The following is a 16,578-nucleotide window of genomic DNA, read 5'->3' on the forward strand; positions in this document are numbered from 1 at the left end:
TATTTTCTGTGCAACAAGAAAAAACAAACTTACAAAATGTTCTTTGCTGACAAGATCAGTTTTTGCTTCTTCAAACAGCTTCCGGTGTGAGAGTAAGTATGACAGCTACATGTGTAGGGACTTTAAACAATACACAGCTAAAATAATAAAAGGAAAACTTTTTAATCAGAGTATAATACCAGGTCAGGTAAACTTCTGGTCAGTTAAGTAGTAGAGGGTTAGGGTTTTTAATCAGTGTCGGCTGTTTTGGTGTCAATGAAATCAACAACAGGTTGCACTAAAAGGGCAACAATGAGACAACCCCTAAAAACAGGAATGGTTTTGCAGGTGGAGGTCACAGAAATTTTTTCCCAAAATTCTTTTGACTGCTTTTCAGTAGTTTTACGTGTTCAAGGTCAGTGTCACTACTGTTAGTATGTTACCAGTATCTGCTCTTTTGTGCATTTTCCTTTTCATCAAATAGACATCCAGCATGATTTTATTTTTGTTCAAAATCAGATCAGTTTTTCAAATGCTTCCTTTAATTTTTTTGAGCAGTGCACATCTTTGAGATGTAGCACTTTACTGTATTACTCTATCTGTACTACACATGAAAAGCTCTACAGGTTTATTAGGGCACGTCACAAGACCACAACCCATGTCAAGGCACATCAATTTCCTGTCACTTTCTACCCTGAACTCACTTCTCACAGATAGAAAGCTGAGAGGAACGGCTCCGTTAAGGGCTCCATTTGCAACATACGGATGTAGTATTTTTTCTTAAACAGAAATATCATGAAGGTGTTTTATGCTGTGGTTTTTGGCTGCATTTTGGTTTTGGGTCTGCCCCTCAATGCTGTGTCACTGTGGATTCTGCTTTCCTGCCATGGTATCAGGACACCCAATGTAGTCTTCATGATCAACCTGGCGATCTCAGACCTGATGCTTGTTGTCACCTTGCCTCTAAGGGTTTACTTTTACGCTACAGGCACCTGGCCGTTGAATAAATTGACCTGTGTTTCCATCTCAATGCTGTTTCGTAACAACATCCGCTCCAGCTCCATCTTCATCACTTTCATCAGCGTGGACCGGCTGCTGGCTGTGGTTTATCCACTCAGATCACGGCACATACGAACCCCATCAAATGCTGTGAGAGGCTCTGTTCTCGTTTGGCTCTTCGTGGTGCTGCTGAATATCCCAGAGGGTATCAGTTTTTCAAAACGTTTGAATACAACGAATGAGACAATTTGTTTTGAATCTGTTTACTCTGGTGATCCAAGAATATCACCGGTTAGCTACATTCAGTTCACATTAGTGCTCATCATGTTAGCAGTCAACTTTGGATGCACTGCCAAGGTATTTTGGACCCTGCGGCATCACCTCAGTGAGTCTGCAAAGGTTAACAGCAAGATGAATGTGATGGTGATTTTTGCCATGAACTTGGTCATGTTTGTTATATGCTTCCTGCCTGTGTCAGTCATCCCGTTAACACAGGTTACTGGGTCTGATTTTACACCCGTGATATGTCTCGCTACTGTGAACTGCTGCTTGGATCCACTGTGTTATTACTTTTCCCTTGATGCCTTCTGGAAGAAAAGAGAGGAAGATGATGCAAGAAGAGAACAGATGACAAGTCAAACTGGCTGAGGTTAATCTTTTACTTGTTTTAGTTTTGATTCTGCTTTTTTATATATTTGTTTGTATGTGGTATTTGGTGCCAATTTTGTTTGGACTGTCTTTTCTTTCTTTTTCTCGACCTGTTTTAATTTTCTTCATCAGCAGGAGTCAAACATAGCTGTTCTGTTAAGTAATGTTTCTGGGGTTATTGCAGCAGACGAGAAGAAAGACCCTTTAAGCCACCGTACTGTAGCATTACTACAAAAAGCAGTCTGAGACAAAAGCAAACAGAAAAATCGCTACTGTAAACTGCTCTTGCTTCACGAAATATGACAGTAACAGAGACTAATATGGTATGAAATGATACAAAATACAGAAAACGAGGTGAAATTAATAATCTCGTTGTACTTGCTGAAACGTTTGAATTCCAAACTAAATGTATCTTGATTCTTTAATTAGGTTTAGACCCATAACATTAGAATGATCAGTGTAATGTCATTTATATATCTTTTAGCCTCATTTGTGTCTTTTAACAAAGACCCAGTGATACTGTATTGCGCCGACTACGACAAAACAAATTCCTTGCATGTCCAAAAACGTACTTGGCAATAAAGCTTTTCTGATTCTGATTCTGATTCTGATTCTGAGCAGTGGACCTAACTCTGACATTATTCATTTCTATTGTCTTATTGTTTATTTGATTAGACCACAACCCCTGTGCAGTTGTGTCTTTTCTGTTGCTTAATGTGGCAATGTTCAGCTCTGTTGTTGGTGTCTGTAATAAATAATTTGTATGATTGAGAGTGCTGTCTTTTCAGGGGACTTTCCAATAGATGAACCAACGGCTCAAGTCCCAGACCCCCACCACATGGAGGTTTAGCAGTATAAGCCCAAAGAAGACTGTAAGGGTAGATTACTTCAGATTTTAAATGATCCAAAACAAATGGCTCCATGCTTAGCAGAATGAATCACTTGATTACAGTGCAAATGTAGCTGTTCATTCAGCTCAATCCACTTGTTGGCTTCAACACTGTGGCAGGAAGCACAAAAATAATAACTGCACTTGTTGCAAAGCAAATGTGTCTGATGAAAGGGGTGTAAAGCTAATTATGACTTCAAGCTAAAATCAGTAAATAAACTTTTACCCTGTATAAGATTGAAAAGTCATGTGTGGGTAACATGAGTCTGAACACATCTTATTTCCAGGTGGGGCCATGTGTATCTCCCTAGGGAAGAGGTGGTGCTGATGTCATGTAGGCAAGTTAATGGATATACAGATCCTTCTCAAAATATTAGCATATTGTGATAAAGTTTATTATTTTCCATAATGTAATGATGAAAATTTAACAGTCATATATTTTAGATTCAGGTCTTTTATTGTCTTAATACGGATGATTTTGGCATACAGCTCATGAAAACCCAAAATTCCTATCTCACAAAATTAGCATATCATTAAAAGGGTCTCTAAATGAGCTATGAACCTAATCATCTGAATCAACGAGTTAACTCTAAACACCTGCAAAAGATTCCTGAGGCCTTTAAAACTCCCAGCCTGGTTCATCACTCAAAACCCCAATCATGGGTAAGACTGCCGACCTGACTGCTGTCCAGAAGGCCACTATTGACACCCTCAAGCAAGAGGGTAAGACACAGAAAGACATTTCTGAACGAATAGGCTGTTCCCAGAGTGCTGTATCAAGGCACCTCAGTGGGAAGTCTGTGGGAAGGAAAAAGTGTGGCAGAAAACGCTGCACAATGAGAAGAGGTGACCGGACCCTGAGGAAGATTGTGGAGAAGGGCCAATTCCAGACCTTGGGGGACCTGCGGAAGCAGTGGACTGAGTCTGGAGTAGAAACATCCAGAGCCACCAGTGCACAGGCGTGTGCAGGAAATGGGCTACAGGTGCCAGCATTCCCCAGGTCAAGCCACTTTTGAACCAGAAACAGCAGCAGAAGCGCCTGACCTGGGCTACAGAGAAGCAGCACTGGACTGTTGCTCAGTGGTCCAAAGTACTTTTTTCGGATGAAAGCAAATTCTGCATGTCATTCGGAAATCAAGGTGCCAGAGTCTGGAGGAAGACTGGGGAGAAGGAAATGCCAAAATGCCAGAAGTCCAGTGTCAAGTACCCACAGTCAGTGATGGTCTGGGGTGCCGTGTCAGCTGCTGGTGTTGGTCCACTGTGTTTTATCAAGGGCAGGGTCAATGCAGCTAGCTATCAGGAGATTTTGGAGCACTTCATGCTTCCATCTGCTGAAAAGCTTTATGGAGATGAAGATTTCATTTTTCAGCACCACCTGGCACCTGCTCACAGTGCCAAAACCACTGGTAAATGGTTTACTGACCATGGTATCACTGTGCTCAATTGGCCTGCCAACTCTCCTGACCTGAACCCCATAGAGAATCTGTAGGATATTGTGAAGAGAACGTTGAGAGACTCAAGACCCAACACTCTGGATGAGCTAAAGGCCGCTATCGAAGCATCCTGGGCCTCCATAAGACCTCAGCAGTGCCACAGGCTGATTGCCTCCATGCCACGCCGCATTGAAGCAGTCATTTCTGCCAAAGGATTCCCGACCAAGTATTGAGTGCATAACTGTACATGATTATTTGAAGGTTGACCTTTCTTGTATTAAAAACACTTTTCTTTTATTGGTCGGATGAAATATGCTAATTTTGTGAGATAGACATTTTGGGTTTTCATGAGCTGTATGCCAAAATCATCCGTATTAAGACAATAAAAGACATGAAATATTTCAGTTAGTGTGCAATGAGTCTAAAATATATGAATGTTAAATTTTCATCATTACATGATGGAAAATAATGAACTTTATCACAATATGCTAATATTTTGAGAAGGACCTGTAGAGCTGATCTTTAGGTCAATACTCTTCTGAGAGAAGTTTGATCCTGGTTATTTAAAGGAATATTATTTTAACGTGTAGGGCCAACATAAATGTTGGGGTTTAGCAAGTACTTCTTTATGGAAACCGTATTTCATGATGACTCTGAAACCCTTTAGTAATCTTCAAGAACTCCAACAATGCAGGTGAGGTATTAAACTGGACTCCAGATTCTCCACATATCAACACACAACCAGGAAACCTTGAGTAACAACAGATTCCTATCCAGATACATTCTGGCACCTCAGCAGTAATTAATATGCAGAGAAATATGAACAATGTTCCTAGAAAAAACATTGCCATCTGAAACTATCTCACGCAAACATAAGATATAGGAACAACCTAAAATGGTGTTTGCTCAAACTGGTATCTAAGTATTAAGTCATGTTTTTCAGTTGGGAGAAACCATCTACACTTTTGTCCACTTGCATATGGCTGAAATCTGCTAAAGTGGCACCATCCAGTTGGTGGCAGTGAAGACAGGGAGTGTTTCATGTATAAAACCTTGCAGACAAAAAAAAAGGGGTCAGAAGCACCTACACATCACATAAAATAAACAAAAAAAGTTTAAGTATGGCAGCAAATGCAAACTTATGTTACTTGCTCCTGATGAGAAATGAAGAATCAGACACTTGTTTAGTTATTTTTATTGAATTCACAGACGGGTGCTGTTTGGCAGACAAACTATACAGATCAAATGTAGTTTTATCAGCTAACGTGTCGGGTTATTTGATCCTTCCGTGCCGTTTTGACTTTAGCCCAGTTTCTGATCTGGACTAAGGCTTTAACATCATTTAACAAAAACCCTAAGATTTCCACTTCTCTCTTATAGATGAACACATGCAAGATAAAACTGTTTACTGAAAAATTAATTTGGCATACTTTTCAAAATATTTAAAATAAAAATAAGATGTGCGTCTTCACATGGCTGACAAATGGAACATCCTGAAAATAATATATGCAGTCTAAGTATCAATGCAGTCTTCTCTAACTTTTACATCATGGCGGAGCTTTTGAGAAAATGAAAGGCATAGAGAAGAGCAAGAAGCAACAAGCATGTAAGAAAAGATGCAAGCAAGCAACTAGCAGTTAAAGGTTTACATTTCACACAACAGGGAAATATTTGATTAATGACTGAAAATCCATGGATAATGTTTGCTAAGCAAAGCAAGACCTCATGCTTTAGGTAGCTGATTGTTAGTGAAGCTAAAACACAAATTGAACTCCAGGGCTTTAGGAAAAAGAACAAAAGCACTGCCGCCTTAATGACACATGGATACAGTAACCATCGCACAGAACAAATCCCCAAAGAAGAAGAGGAGAGATGTTGAAATGAGCCTTTATTATTGGCTTAAGGATTTGCTACATGGAAATATTATGTGAAAAAACAAACAAATTAGTATTGCATCACCATTTTAGGGTATATACCCCCAAATATACAAAAAAAAAAAAAAAACAACACAAAAAACATAACAGGTAGTGGAAAACCATATTTATCCGAGAACAGCAGTGATAAAGTGCAACTGAGATATGATCAGAACCACGGTGGGAAGGGGTGCTACAGTGGCTGGGGGAAGTGAGCAGAGATGTGTTATCAGGTGGGAACATTCACACAGATGTGTTCACACCCCATCACAGATCACCGTTTCCACCACGAACGTATTCTCAAAGTGGCGGATGTGGTGGCAGTCCTTCGCCTCGCGCTTGTTAAGGCCTGAGAGGAGGAACGCAAACAGATGAAGATTGGACTCGTTCTGGTTTCAGAAACACTAATTGCCAGCCAAACTTACGTCTGCGGGTGACGCGGCGCGTCAGGCGGTACGTATCCTTTCCGTTGCACAGCCGGTAGATGAAAGGCCCCAGCTGACGCATGTTGTGCACTTTGCCGGTCACCACCATCTCTTCATGAATGATGTAAGTCTGAGGCAGGTATGTTCCCTTCTGAACAACAAAAACAGAGGGAAAATCTCAGAGGAATATAGTCATTAAGGGGATTATAGTTAGGCTGAGGAAAGCTGAGTTTTCATAAATATGACTCTCCAGGTTCTGTTAGCTCACCCCGATGAACAGATACCCTTAACATGAAAAGCTGCCAGAACGTAGCTTCTGGAAAGTCAGATGGATAACAGAACAAAGAGTGATCAAAGATGTGTTACCTTAACGTTGATAAGAAGTTCCCAAAGATTTCGAGGAGGCATCACAATGGTGGTGTTAAGCTCAATAACATAGCATTTGTCCAAAGCAATGTCATGGTAGGCAGTTAATCCCTGGAAAATGCAAGGCAGAAAAAAAAAAACAATATTAGCCATTCTAAAACCACAGGAAAGTTAGTTTTAGAGTTGTTTTTTTGCAACGCTTCATTTTTTTTGTTAAGTCATAAGATATAAAGAACTGAAATATGGTGGATTCTAACATTTGAGATTTCATATCACATCCAAGTAAGAGGGGTTACTTGGATGTGACTCCTCCCAAGGATTATTAGTGTTATTTGATTTGTGTTTCTGTGTTTGATTTTCTGTATCATTGTAATGTTTTCCTCATGTACAACGCTTTGAGTGCCTTGTTGCTGAAAAGCGCTATATAAATAAATTTGACTTGACTTTGGAGAAAACCTTTATTTACAAGAAACGCAATGCCTTGTAAAACTATTAACACCCTTGAACCTTTTCACATGTTTGTTATATCACCAGACTATCAGTATTTGCAACACTGATCTTACAAAACACTGCTTGGATGCAATATTTGGTGGGATATTTTAAATCAAATTACATGGATGCAAACCTTTAAATTTATACAGGTCCTTCTCAAAATATTAGCATATTGTGATAAAGTTCATTATTTTCCATAATGTCATGATGAAAATTTAACATTCATATATTTTAGATTCATTGCACACTAACTGAAATATTTCAGGTCTTTTATTGTCTTAATATGGATGATTTTGGCATACAACTCATGAAAACCCAAAATTCCTATCTCACAAAATTAGCATATTTCATCCGACCAATAAAAGAAAAGTGTTTTTAATACAAAAAACGTCAACCTTCAAATAATCATGTACAGTTATGCACTCAATACTTGGTCGGGAATCCTTTTGCAGAAATGACTGCTTCAATGCGGCGTGGCATGGAGGCAATCAGCCTGTGGCACTGCTGAGGTCTTATGGAGGCCCAGGATGCTTCGATAGCGGCCTTTAGCTCATCCAGAGTGTTGGGTCTTGAGTCTCTCAACGTTTTCTTCACAATATCCCACAGATTCTCTATGGGGTTCAGGTCAGGAGAGTTGGCAGGCCAATTGAGCACAGTGATACCATGGTCAGTAAACCATTTACCAGTGGTTTTGGCACTGTGAGCAGGTGCCAGGTCGTGCTGAAAAATGAAATCTTCATCTCCATAAATCTTTTCAGCAGATGGAAGCATGAAGTGCTCCAAACTCTCCTGATAGCTAGCTGCATTGACCCTGCCCTTGATAAAACACAGTGGACCAACACCAGCAGCTGACACGGCACCCCAGACCATCACTGACTGTGGGTACTTGACACTGGACTTCTGGCATTTCCTTCTCCCCAGTCTTCCTCCAGACTCTGGCACCTTGATTTCCGAATGACATGCAGAATTTGCTTTCATCCGAAAAAAGTACTTTGGACCACTGAGCAACAGTCCAGTGCTGCTTCTCTGTAGCCCAGGTCAGGCGCTTCTGCCGCTGTTTCTGGTTCAAAAGTGGCTTGACCTGGGGAATGTGGCACCTGTAGCCCATTTCCTGCACACGCCTGTGCATGGTGGCTCTGGATGTTTCTACTCCAGACTCAGTCCACTGCTTCCGCAGGTCCCCCAAGGTCTGGAATCGGCCCTTCTCCACAATCTTCCTCAGGGTCCGGTCACCTCTTCTCGTTGTGCAGCGTTTTCTGCCACACTTTTTCCTTCCCACAGACTTCCCACTGAGGTGCCTTGATACAGCACTCTGGGAACTGCCTATTCGTTCAGAAATTTCTTTCTGTGTCTTACCCTCTTGCTTGAGGGTGTCAATAGTGGCCTTCTGGACAGCAGTCAGGTCGGCAGTCTTACCCATGATTGGGGTTTTGAGTGATGAACCAGGCTGGGAGTTTTAAAGGCCTCAGGAATCTTTTGCAGGTGTTTAGAGTTAACTCGTTGATTCAGATGATTAGGTTCATAGCTCATTTAGAGACCCTTTTAATGATATGCTAATTTTGTGAGATAGGAATTTTGGGTTTTCATGAGCTGTATGCCAAAATCATCCGTATTAAGACAATAAAAGACCTGAAATATTTCAGTTAGTGTGCAATGAATCTAAAATATATGAATGTTAAATTTCCATCATGACATTATGGAAAATAATTAACTTTATCACAATATGCTAATATTTTGAGAAGGACCTGTATATCTGGTCTGTTAGATTGACTTTCACTGACCTCAATGCTCAGTCTTAATGCTTAATGCACGTTTTAGTGTTTGAGATGCTAAAGCTCCTGATAAGGACATTGTGATGAAGGAAGAAATAAATATAAATAAAAAAAAGGTGTCCAGAAAAGTTGGGTTAATCGTTAACGCAAGATACAGCAATGATATAAGGATGATATGTTTTCCTGATATCGTGCAACACAAAGTTGTGCATAGTTGTAAAGTGGAAGGGAAATGACACAGGCACAGCTGCAAACTTACCACAATATGACCCTCCACCTAGACTGACAGGTTGGAGTAGGTTCAACGAAGCGGGCGAGAGTCGAGAGGACGGAGCTACCGGAAGAAAACCTGTTCAAGGCTGCAAAGACTTGAGACTCTGGTGGGAGATTCAACTTCCAGCCGGACAACGACCAGAAACATACAGCCAGAGCGTCAACAAAGTGGTTTTTAGATCAACGTATATACACGTGTTAGAATGGCCCAGTCAAAGTCCAGACTTAAATCCTATTAATAATTTATGGCAATAGTTGAAAATTGCTGTTAAACACTCTCCATCCAGTCTGACTGTTCTTGAGCTATTTTGTAAAGAATGAACAAAAATCCACACTGTTTTGACTCAAGGAAGCTGAATAGAAATCTACAATTTTCAGATTTAAAAATCAAGTAGCCATTTCCTTCCACTTGACAGTTATGCACTACTTTGTGTTAGGCTAAATAATTTCCCAAGTGTGTGTGTGTGTGTGTGTGACAATATCCATCCTCACCCGGTGGAAATCATGGATTATATCAGCGGGGTCACTCCCTCCAAAGTGAGGCACAGGTACAGTGATCTTCTCATAGTTCTCAGCAAGGTAGATGCCAACATTTTCCTCCAGCTCCTGCCGTCCACGGAGAGGGGCGTACACGGAGTCTTCATAGAGAACCCTGCAGTGAAACAGGTTTTCCTCTGGCATCTGTGTGCACACACACATCCCAATATCAATATTCAGATCAACAAAACAGTTCAGAAACACATGCAGCAGAAACTTTCCATGGAGAATAAAGCGATGAGAAAGAATCTTACATGGGGTATAAAGTAGTAGCGGTAGACATAGATGGAGGCCAAAACCAGACTGGCCATGAAGACCACTAGACCGAACGTCAGGCAGCAAAGCCCATTGAGGGGAGATTTCTTTGAGTGGAAAGGCAGCACCAGCTCATCCTCATCCTGGGGGAAAAAAAACCCAACATCCTCACACATCGAGATGGATTGACTAGATTTAAGATTAAGATTGCTCTTTAAGGACTCTCTTTTTTCGAGTCCTTCTTCAAGTAGTAAATCATTATTAACATTAGAAGCAGATGCATCACCCGTTGTGTAAGAGAGAAATTGTTTTAAACATTTTACTTATACAAAACAAGAAAGCATTTTTTTTTTCCAATTAAAAATGCAGTACTTATTGTAATAAACCAAAGATGTTATATTTTAATGAAAGTCTGATTTTTGTAGTACATGGCACATTTGAAACATTAAATTGCTTTCAATTGTCTTACTAAATGAAAGGTGAGCATTTTCTCAGTTTTTTTGGGGGACTGATTGTTTTCCATGTTTTTAAGTCTAGAAACAGTTTTAAGTCTATTCCCAGCAACAGCAACAGTATATAGGTCACTTTTCCTTTCAAAAAGCTTGCCGATTGTAGCCACATTTATTGAACTGGTGAGTCCAGGTCAAGTAAAAGTTATTCATTCTTTCCTACAAAATTAAAGCAAAAAAAAAAAAAAAAAAGGGCAGAAAAAAAGAGACACTTTCTGTTGTACCTAACATTTTCCAGTTTAGGAAGACTTAAATTTTACCAGAAAAAATATCACTTGAAAAAAAAAAAGGCTTGAAGTGAAGTGTCCATCTGCTGACTTGACGGTCAGTATATCATCCCTGAAATGCGTTAAGGGCCACACAAAATCACAATGTAGGCCGCAAATGGTCCCCGGGCGCACTTTGAACACCCCTGAAATAGCAAGATTATCAAAGTTAGCATTGCTAACTGAACAGACGTCTCCTTGTGTACTCCCTAAAGAATACAGATCTTTATTCTGAGATTAGCAAATAGAGTTCCAACATCACCAAAGCCAGCAGAGGTTGAAAGCTTAGAGGTTAGACTGCAGAAACTTTGCAGTGATATATTTAGTCATCCTGGCATCTAATGAAGTCTATTTCGGGTCATTACATTCCTTCACGGGCTGCACGGTGGCGCAGTTGGTAGCACTGTTGCCTTGCAGCAAGAAGGTCCTGGGTTCGATTCCCGACCAGGGATCTTTCTGCATGGAGTTTGCATGTTCTCCCCGTGCATGCGTGGGTTCTCACCGGGTACTCTGGCTTCCTCCCACAGTCCAAAGACATGCCTGTTAGGTTAATTGGTGACTCTAAATTGCCCTTAGGTGTATGAATGAGTGTGGTTGTTTGTGTGTTGCCCTGTGATGGACTGGCAACCTGTCCAGGGTGTACCCCGCTTCTCGCCCATAGACTGCTGGAGATAAGCACCAGCTTCCCCGCGACTGTGTTTGACTTTGAGTTGCCTTATTTTTGTTAATAAATTCTTGTATTTTAAGAAATTGTGTGAATTCATTCCATGTGTGTGCAGAGTTTATGCTGTTCAATACTGTCAGAGCTTGGCTCACCCTTTCTATTTTGTCCTAATACCATCGCCTTATTGGGCGAAATATTATTTGATAACATATTAATATTAAATATTAAATAATATTCTCAGATTCATAATCCCAACATGTGTAAAACTGAACTATGTGGAGGCGTGAAGCTGTAGATAAATGGAGATGCATTCCCTGTGTTAGTTAGTCCAGCTTGAGACAACTCACACTGTGCAGGTTGCGTTGTGTTGGTCTCCTTGCAAGTAAGATTTGATTATGTCTTTCTGAGAATCTGAGTGTCTGTCGTTTCTCTACTGATTAAAGTAAATAAAGAAAACTTTCTCCTGACACTTGCCCAGGACACCATTTATTCAAACCTTTAATAGATACAGAAAATGGCTTACTTTAAATATTGTTGCCACCACAACCTCCACACCGAGGAGTGATGTGGTAGGCTCGACCTGTGAGCCCTTAAAAGTACATCTTTATCCAAACAATGTATGCGGAGTTCTTGGCTGGCTGATCACCAATCAGGGCGAAAAATCCTTTGATTTGGACCACAAGACGATTTCCTGGTGCATCTATAAGCACATATTTCCACTTAAAAAAGGAGGCACAAGAGCAGCGCTTCCAGAAAGCATCCTGTCTGCCCAGTCATCTCTACTATGATGAGGCGCTGAAAATAGTCTGGATCGAATAACTGCTAAAAAAGAAACCCACATAAAAAGGAAACGCTGCATTTCGAGCGGAAAAAGAAAAATCAGGCACAGCTCCATTCAGATGAAGGACCATTATCGGGCCTGCAAATGAAAACCCAGACTGGGATGGTAGTGAGTAATCTGCCAAAGCCGCCTCCAGTCTCACGGCCCATCTGCTGGTCCCGTGCGCCCCAACCTGTGTGGGCAGAGTGGCACTATACGCTTGGAGTGGCCCTTCTACTTACAACTGTAATGACTACCTGAGAAGTGATCCAGTGCTACTTGTGGAAGTGCTGCTGAGTGATTGCGGTAGGTAAGCAACAAAAGGCTGCTATTCTTAGCCAGGGAAATGAGGGAAGAAACAACCAGGCAGCTGTTAGAAGACAAAAGCCAACAATGAAAATCAAGTGTGAGCTTTATTTTCCAAAGGGGAAAACACAAAAGGCTTGAAAGCAGTGGCTTTGTTTGACAATATATGGTGCCATCAGTGCAATATCTTCCACAGAGCAGAAGCTCCCGTCTCCTGCTGTTCTTCAAGGAACAGTTGGAGACAGAACACAACAGAACAGTGCATGTGCCAACACACTTGTCTTTGGGTTCTTTGTGTTCTGCCATCCCACTGAGGGAGGATAGAAGCTCTTTTACACCAGCTGACAGCGTGACACACCATGAGGCCTGTCCATCCTTCATTCAGTTCTTTTGGAACATCACAAGGAGACAGTGCAAAAGCAGCACTGTCCTTCTGTCCGATCCACATCCTATGCATGTCAATGTCTTATCTACACTATCTTACATCCTGGACCATCAGCAGCAGACCTCAGGGCAGTCCCATGTATCATTGATAAGGGGGGGAGGGGTTCAGGGATGCTGCCACAGCAAAGTTCAGGACTACCAGCTCTGCATGCTTTGCCAACTGTGACAAATTATTTTGCATGCTCTGCAAGACTCTGCAACCCATCTGCCATTTTGTTAGCCAAAGCAGTTTTTTTCTTCAACTTCACCCATTTCTATTATAGCTTAAGGTTTGCACTTTTAAAACATCACTGAGGAAAGGTGGCAGCGAGGGCCAGAAAGCAGCAAAGGCCCTATTGCATGAAGAGACATAAAATGTAGTCTTTTTTTTTTTAAACCCAACGCTCAGTCCTGAACAAAGCCTGCATCTGCACATAGTAAAAACGTGCATGATGCTGACAGGGTAGAAGTGGTGCTATGCACCTACAAATGTAATTGTGTTTGCAACCAAATGGCGATTAATGGAAATAAATAAATAAATAAATGTGCAGGAGTGCAGGTGCAAACGGTCTTGCACACCAACCGCAGCCTGCAGCCTTGACCGAGCGGGCATCGCGTTACATAAGTCAGTGAAGGACAAGGTGTTATTGCGAGATAAATAAACAACATAAAATGCACTAATCATGAGGTCTCACCATCGGACGGGGGATGAGGATTTCCGTCTTATCGCTGTCATTCTCCTTGTCCACTTTCTGTCCCGCCACCGGCTGGAAGCTGATCTTCACCATGGCTCAGGGTGTGTGCAGGTGTCCTCACCTCCTCCTCTGGTGTGTCTCTGTGTGAGTGGTCGATGCTCGGAGACCTGGGTCAAATTAAACTGGTCCCAACAAACAGCGTCTACAGGGCCGCTCTGCTCTCTTCTCCCCACCGTTCAGCTGTTTTTGTCTCTCTGCACCGGAAGTGAGAGGGAATGCATTTTTTTTTTTTTTATCCTCCAACAAATTAGATTCTTAAAGGACCAGTCCGGAGAGTTATGTTTTTATTCATTTTACAATTGCGCTCCAGTTAAAGGAAACATTAAAAATATTAAAAGTCTGGTAATTATTTCTGTAATTTCCCTACCAGGTCCTCTGTTGCTCATATAAGGTATAAGCAATACAACAGGCACATTTTAAACGCACAATTCTAGGCGGCAATGATCACATAACAATGGCGCATTAGTCAGACCCTGTTATATGGGTCACATTGGAAATCTATTTGCAGCTCCTCTCTGCTACAAAGCTTGTCAGAGCGCCAGCATTTACGCCATTTACAATCTGATGACTTGCTATAGAGTTTTTACTCGCATTAAAACCACATATGTATGTATGCTATTTGGGATTTTGTGATACATCAGTAGAGAGACAGCATGATGCTGCCACCACCATGTTTCGATATGGACATGATGTGTTCATGGTAAATAAGTTTCTGCCACTTAGTGTTTTTCATGTAGGCAAGACAGTTTAGTTTTGGTCTCATTTGATTAGAGCACCGTCTCAACTACACAATTTATGGCAAACTTTAAAGAGAACCTTTTTATTTCTTGGTCTTTCTTCTCGCCACTGTTAAATATTTGCCAGATCTGTGGAGTGCACAACTAACAGTTGCCATGATCCTTAGGGATCAAAGTGATGAACATTTGTGTCCACGGTGAGGAGGCGTTAAATAACAATGTGACAAACTCCAAGAACTGATCAGACAGGATCAACATGACCCAGGCTTTGACCAGACTATGATATTCAGTATGCCAGGGTGAACAGCAGAAGTCTTGGCAAAAGAAGCTTGGTTCATTTTTGTTACTAAAAGCCTTTGAAACCCATTAATGCTTTATTTTTGCATTATTTATATTTAACAACACTGAACCATTAAAGTCTGTAAATACAAAATTTCTGTCTCAAACCTTTTGGGGATGTGTCGCCACTCATCTTTAAAGTCCATTCCAAAAACTGCCATAAAAAGCAAAAAAAAAAAAAAAAGAAACTTTCCTATAACACTACAGATGTACTTTCATTCCCTTTGTCCACTTTCCTGTTTTATTGCAATGTTTTACAAAACAGGGAATATTTGGATATGTTTATTCTTCTCACATAAACCTGAGTCCTACTAAAGAAAAAACCCACACAAAAATTACAGGAACATCTAAAACAAATGGAATATTATGAAAAGTTATATCATTTTTTTCAGAATGTGCAACTCTTATATAGATTCTTTTCAAAGAGGGAAATATTTCAAGTATTTTGTCCTGTAATTATGATTATGGCTTACAGATAATCAGTCAGTCATTTTCTACTGCTTATTCCATAGTGGGTCGTGGGGGAGCTGGTGCCTATCTCCAGCAGTCTACAGGCGAGAGGCGGGGTACACCCTGGACAGGTCGCCAGTCCATCGCAGGGCAACACACAAACAACCATGCACACACTCATTCATACATCTAAGGGCAATTTAGAGTCACCAATTAACCTAACAGGCATGTCTTTGGACTGTGGGAGGAAGCCGGAGAACCCGGTGAGAACCCACGCATGCACAGGGAGAACATGCAAACTCCATGCAGAAAGACCCCCGCCGGGAATCGAACCCAGGACCTTCTTGCTGCAAGGCAACAGTGCTACCAACTGCACCACCGTGCAGCCCTCAAGCCTTTTGTCCTGTAATTATGATTATGGCGTACAGATAATGAAAACCTTAAAATCAGTCTCTCAGAAAATTTGAATGTTGTAAAAAAGTTTAATATTAAAAACTCCTGGTGTCCACCCCTAATCAGCTAATTAACAGAAAACACCTGCAAAGGTTTCCCGAGTCTCTACACCAGGAGTCTCCAACTGCAGTGCTCGAGAGATAGTGTCCTGCAACTTTTAGATACATACCTGCTCCAATACACCTGAATCAAATGAAATGCCCGTTACCAGGCCTTTGCAGAGCTGAGTGACCTGCTAAGGAGGGAATTTACTCATTTAATTCTGCTGTGTTGGAGCAGGACTGCATCTAAAAGTTCCAGGATTGCTCTTGAGGACAGGAGTTGGAGACCCCTGCTCTAAATGATCTGTCTGGGTTAGTAGGCTACACTCTCATGGGGAAGACTGCTGACTGGACAGATGTCCACAAGACAGTCATTGACACCCTCCTCAAGCAGGCCAAGCCACAAAAGGTCATTGCTAAAGAAGCTGGTTGCCTAGAGTGCTGAATCCAAGCACATCCATAGAAAGTTGTGGAAAATAAAAAGTGTGGCAGTAAAATGTGCACCACCAACAGGGAGAACAGCAGCCTTGAGAGGATTGTCGAGCAAAATCCAATTCAAAATATTTGGAGGAGCTTCACAAAGAGTAGCCTGGGGAACTGAGGCTGGAGTCAGGACATCTGGACCCACGACGTACAGACGAATCCAACACCTGGAGTACAAGTGTCTCACCTGGACTAAGGAGAAAAAGAACCGGACTGATGCTCAGTCCAAAGTCCTCTTTTGTAGACAAAAGTTTCATTTGGAAATCAAATTGCCAGAGTCTGGAGGAAGAGATGAGATACACTGAATCTGTAACTTGAAGCCCGTGTGAGGTCCACACTGCCAAAAAGTAC

The 16,578-nt window shown here is 41.3% G+C and overlaps 2 protein-coding genes across 2 annotated transcripts; one reads left to right on the top strand and one right to left on the bottom strand.

Moving 5' to 3' along the window:
* Nucleotides 1-691: 691 nt before the first annotated feature.
* Nucleotides 692-2,395, top strand: LOC124884373 (lysophosphatidic acid receptor 6-like). Its single transcript, XM_047392271.1, has one exon. It carries the CDS (start codon nt 775-777, stop codon nt 1,624-1,626), a length of 852 nt encoding a protein of 283 aa, XP_047248227.1. The 5' UTR covers nt 692-774; the 3' UTR covers nt 1,627-2,395.
* A 2,732-nt stretch (nt 2,396-5,127) lies between these two features.
* Nucleotides 5,128-13,936, bottom strand: itm2ca (integral membrane protein 2Ca). Its single transcript, XM_047390743.1, has 6 exons — nt 13,665-13,936; nt 9,981-10,124; nt 9,682-9,870; nt 6,653-6,763; nt 6,287-6,437; nt 5,128-6,210 (listed from the first exon to the last, which is right to left on the bottom strand). Exons 1-6 carry the CDS (start codon nt 13,755-13,757, stop codon nt 6,119-6,121), a joined length of 780 nt encoding a protein of 259 aa, XP_047246699.1. The 5' UTR covers nt 13,758-13,936; the 3' UTR covers nt 5,128-6,118.
* Between the last annotated feature and the right edge of the window lie 2,642 nt (nt 13,937-16,578).

The sequence above is a fragment of the Girardinichthys multiradiatus genome, chromosome 18 (genome assembly GCF_021462225.1).
Source record: "Girardinichthys multiradiatus isolate DD_20200921_A chromosome 18, DD_fGirMul_XY1, whole genome shotgun sequence".
Lineage (NCBI taxonomy): Eukaryota > Metazoa > Chordata > Actinopteri > Cyprinodontiformes > Goodeidae > Girardinichthys > Girardinichthys multiradiatus.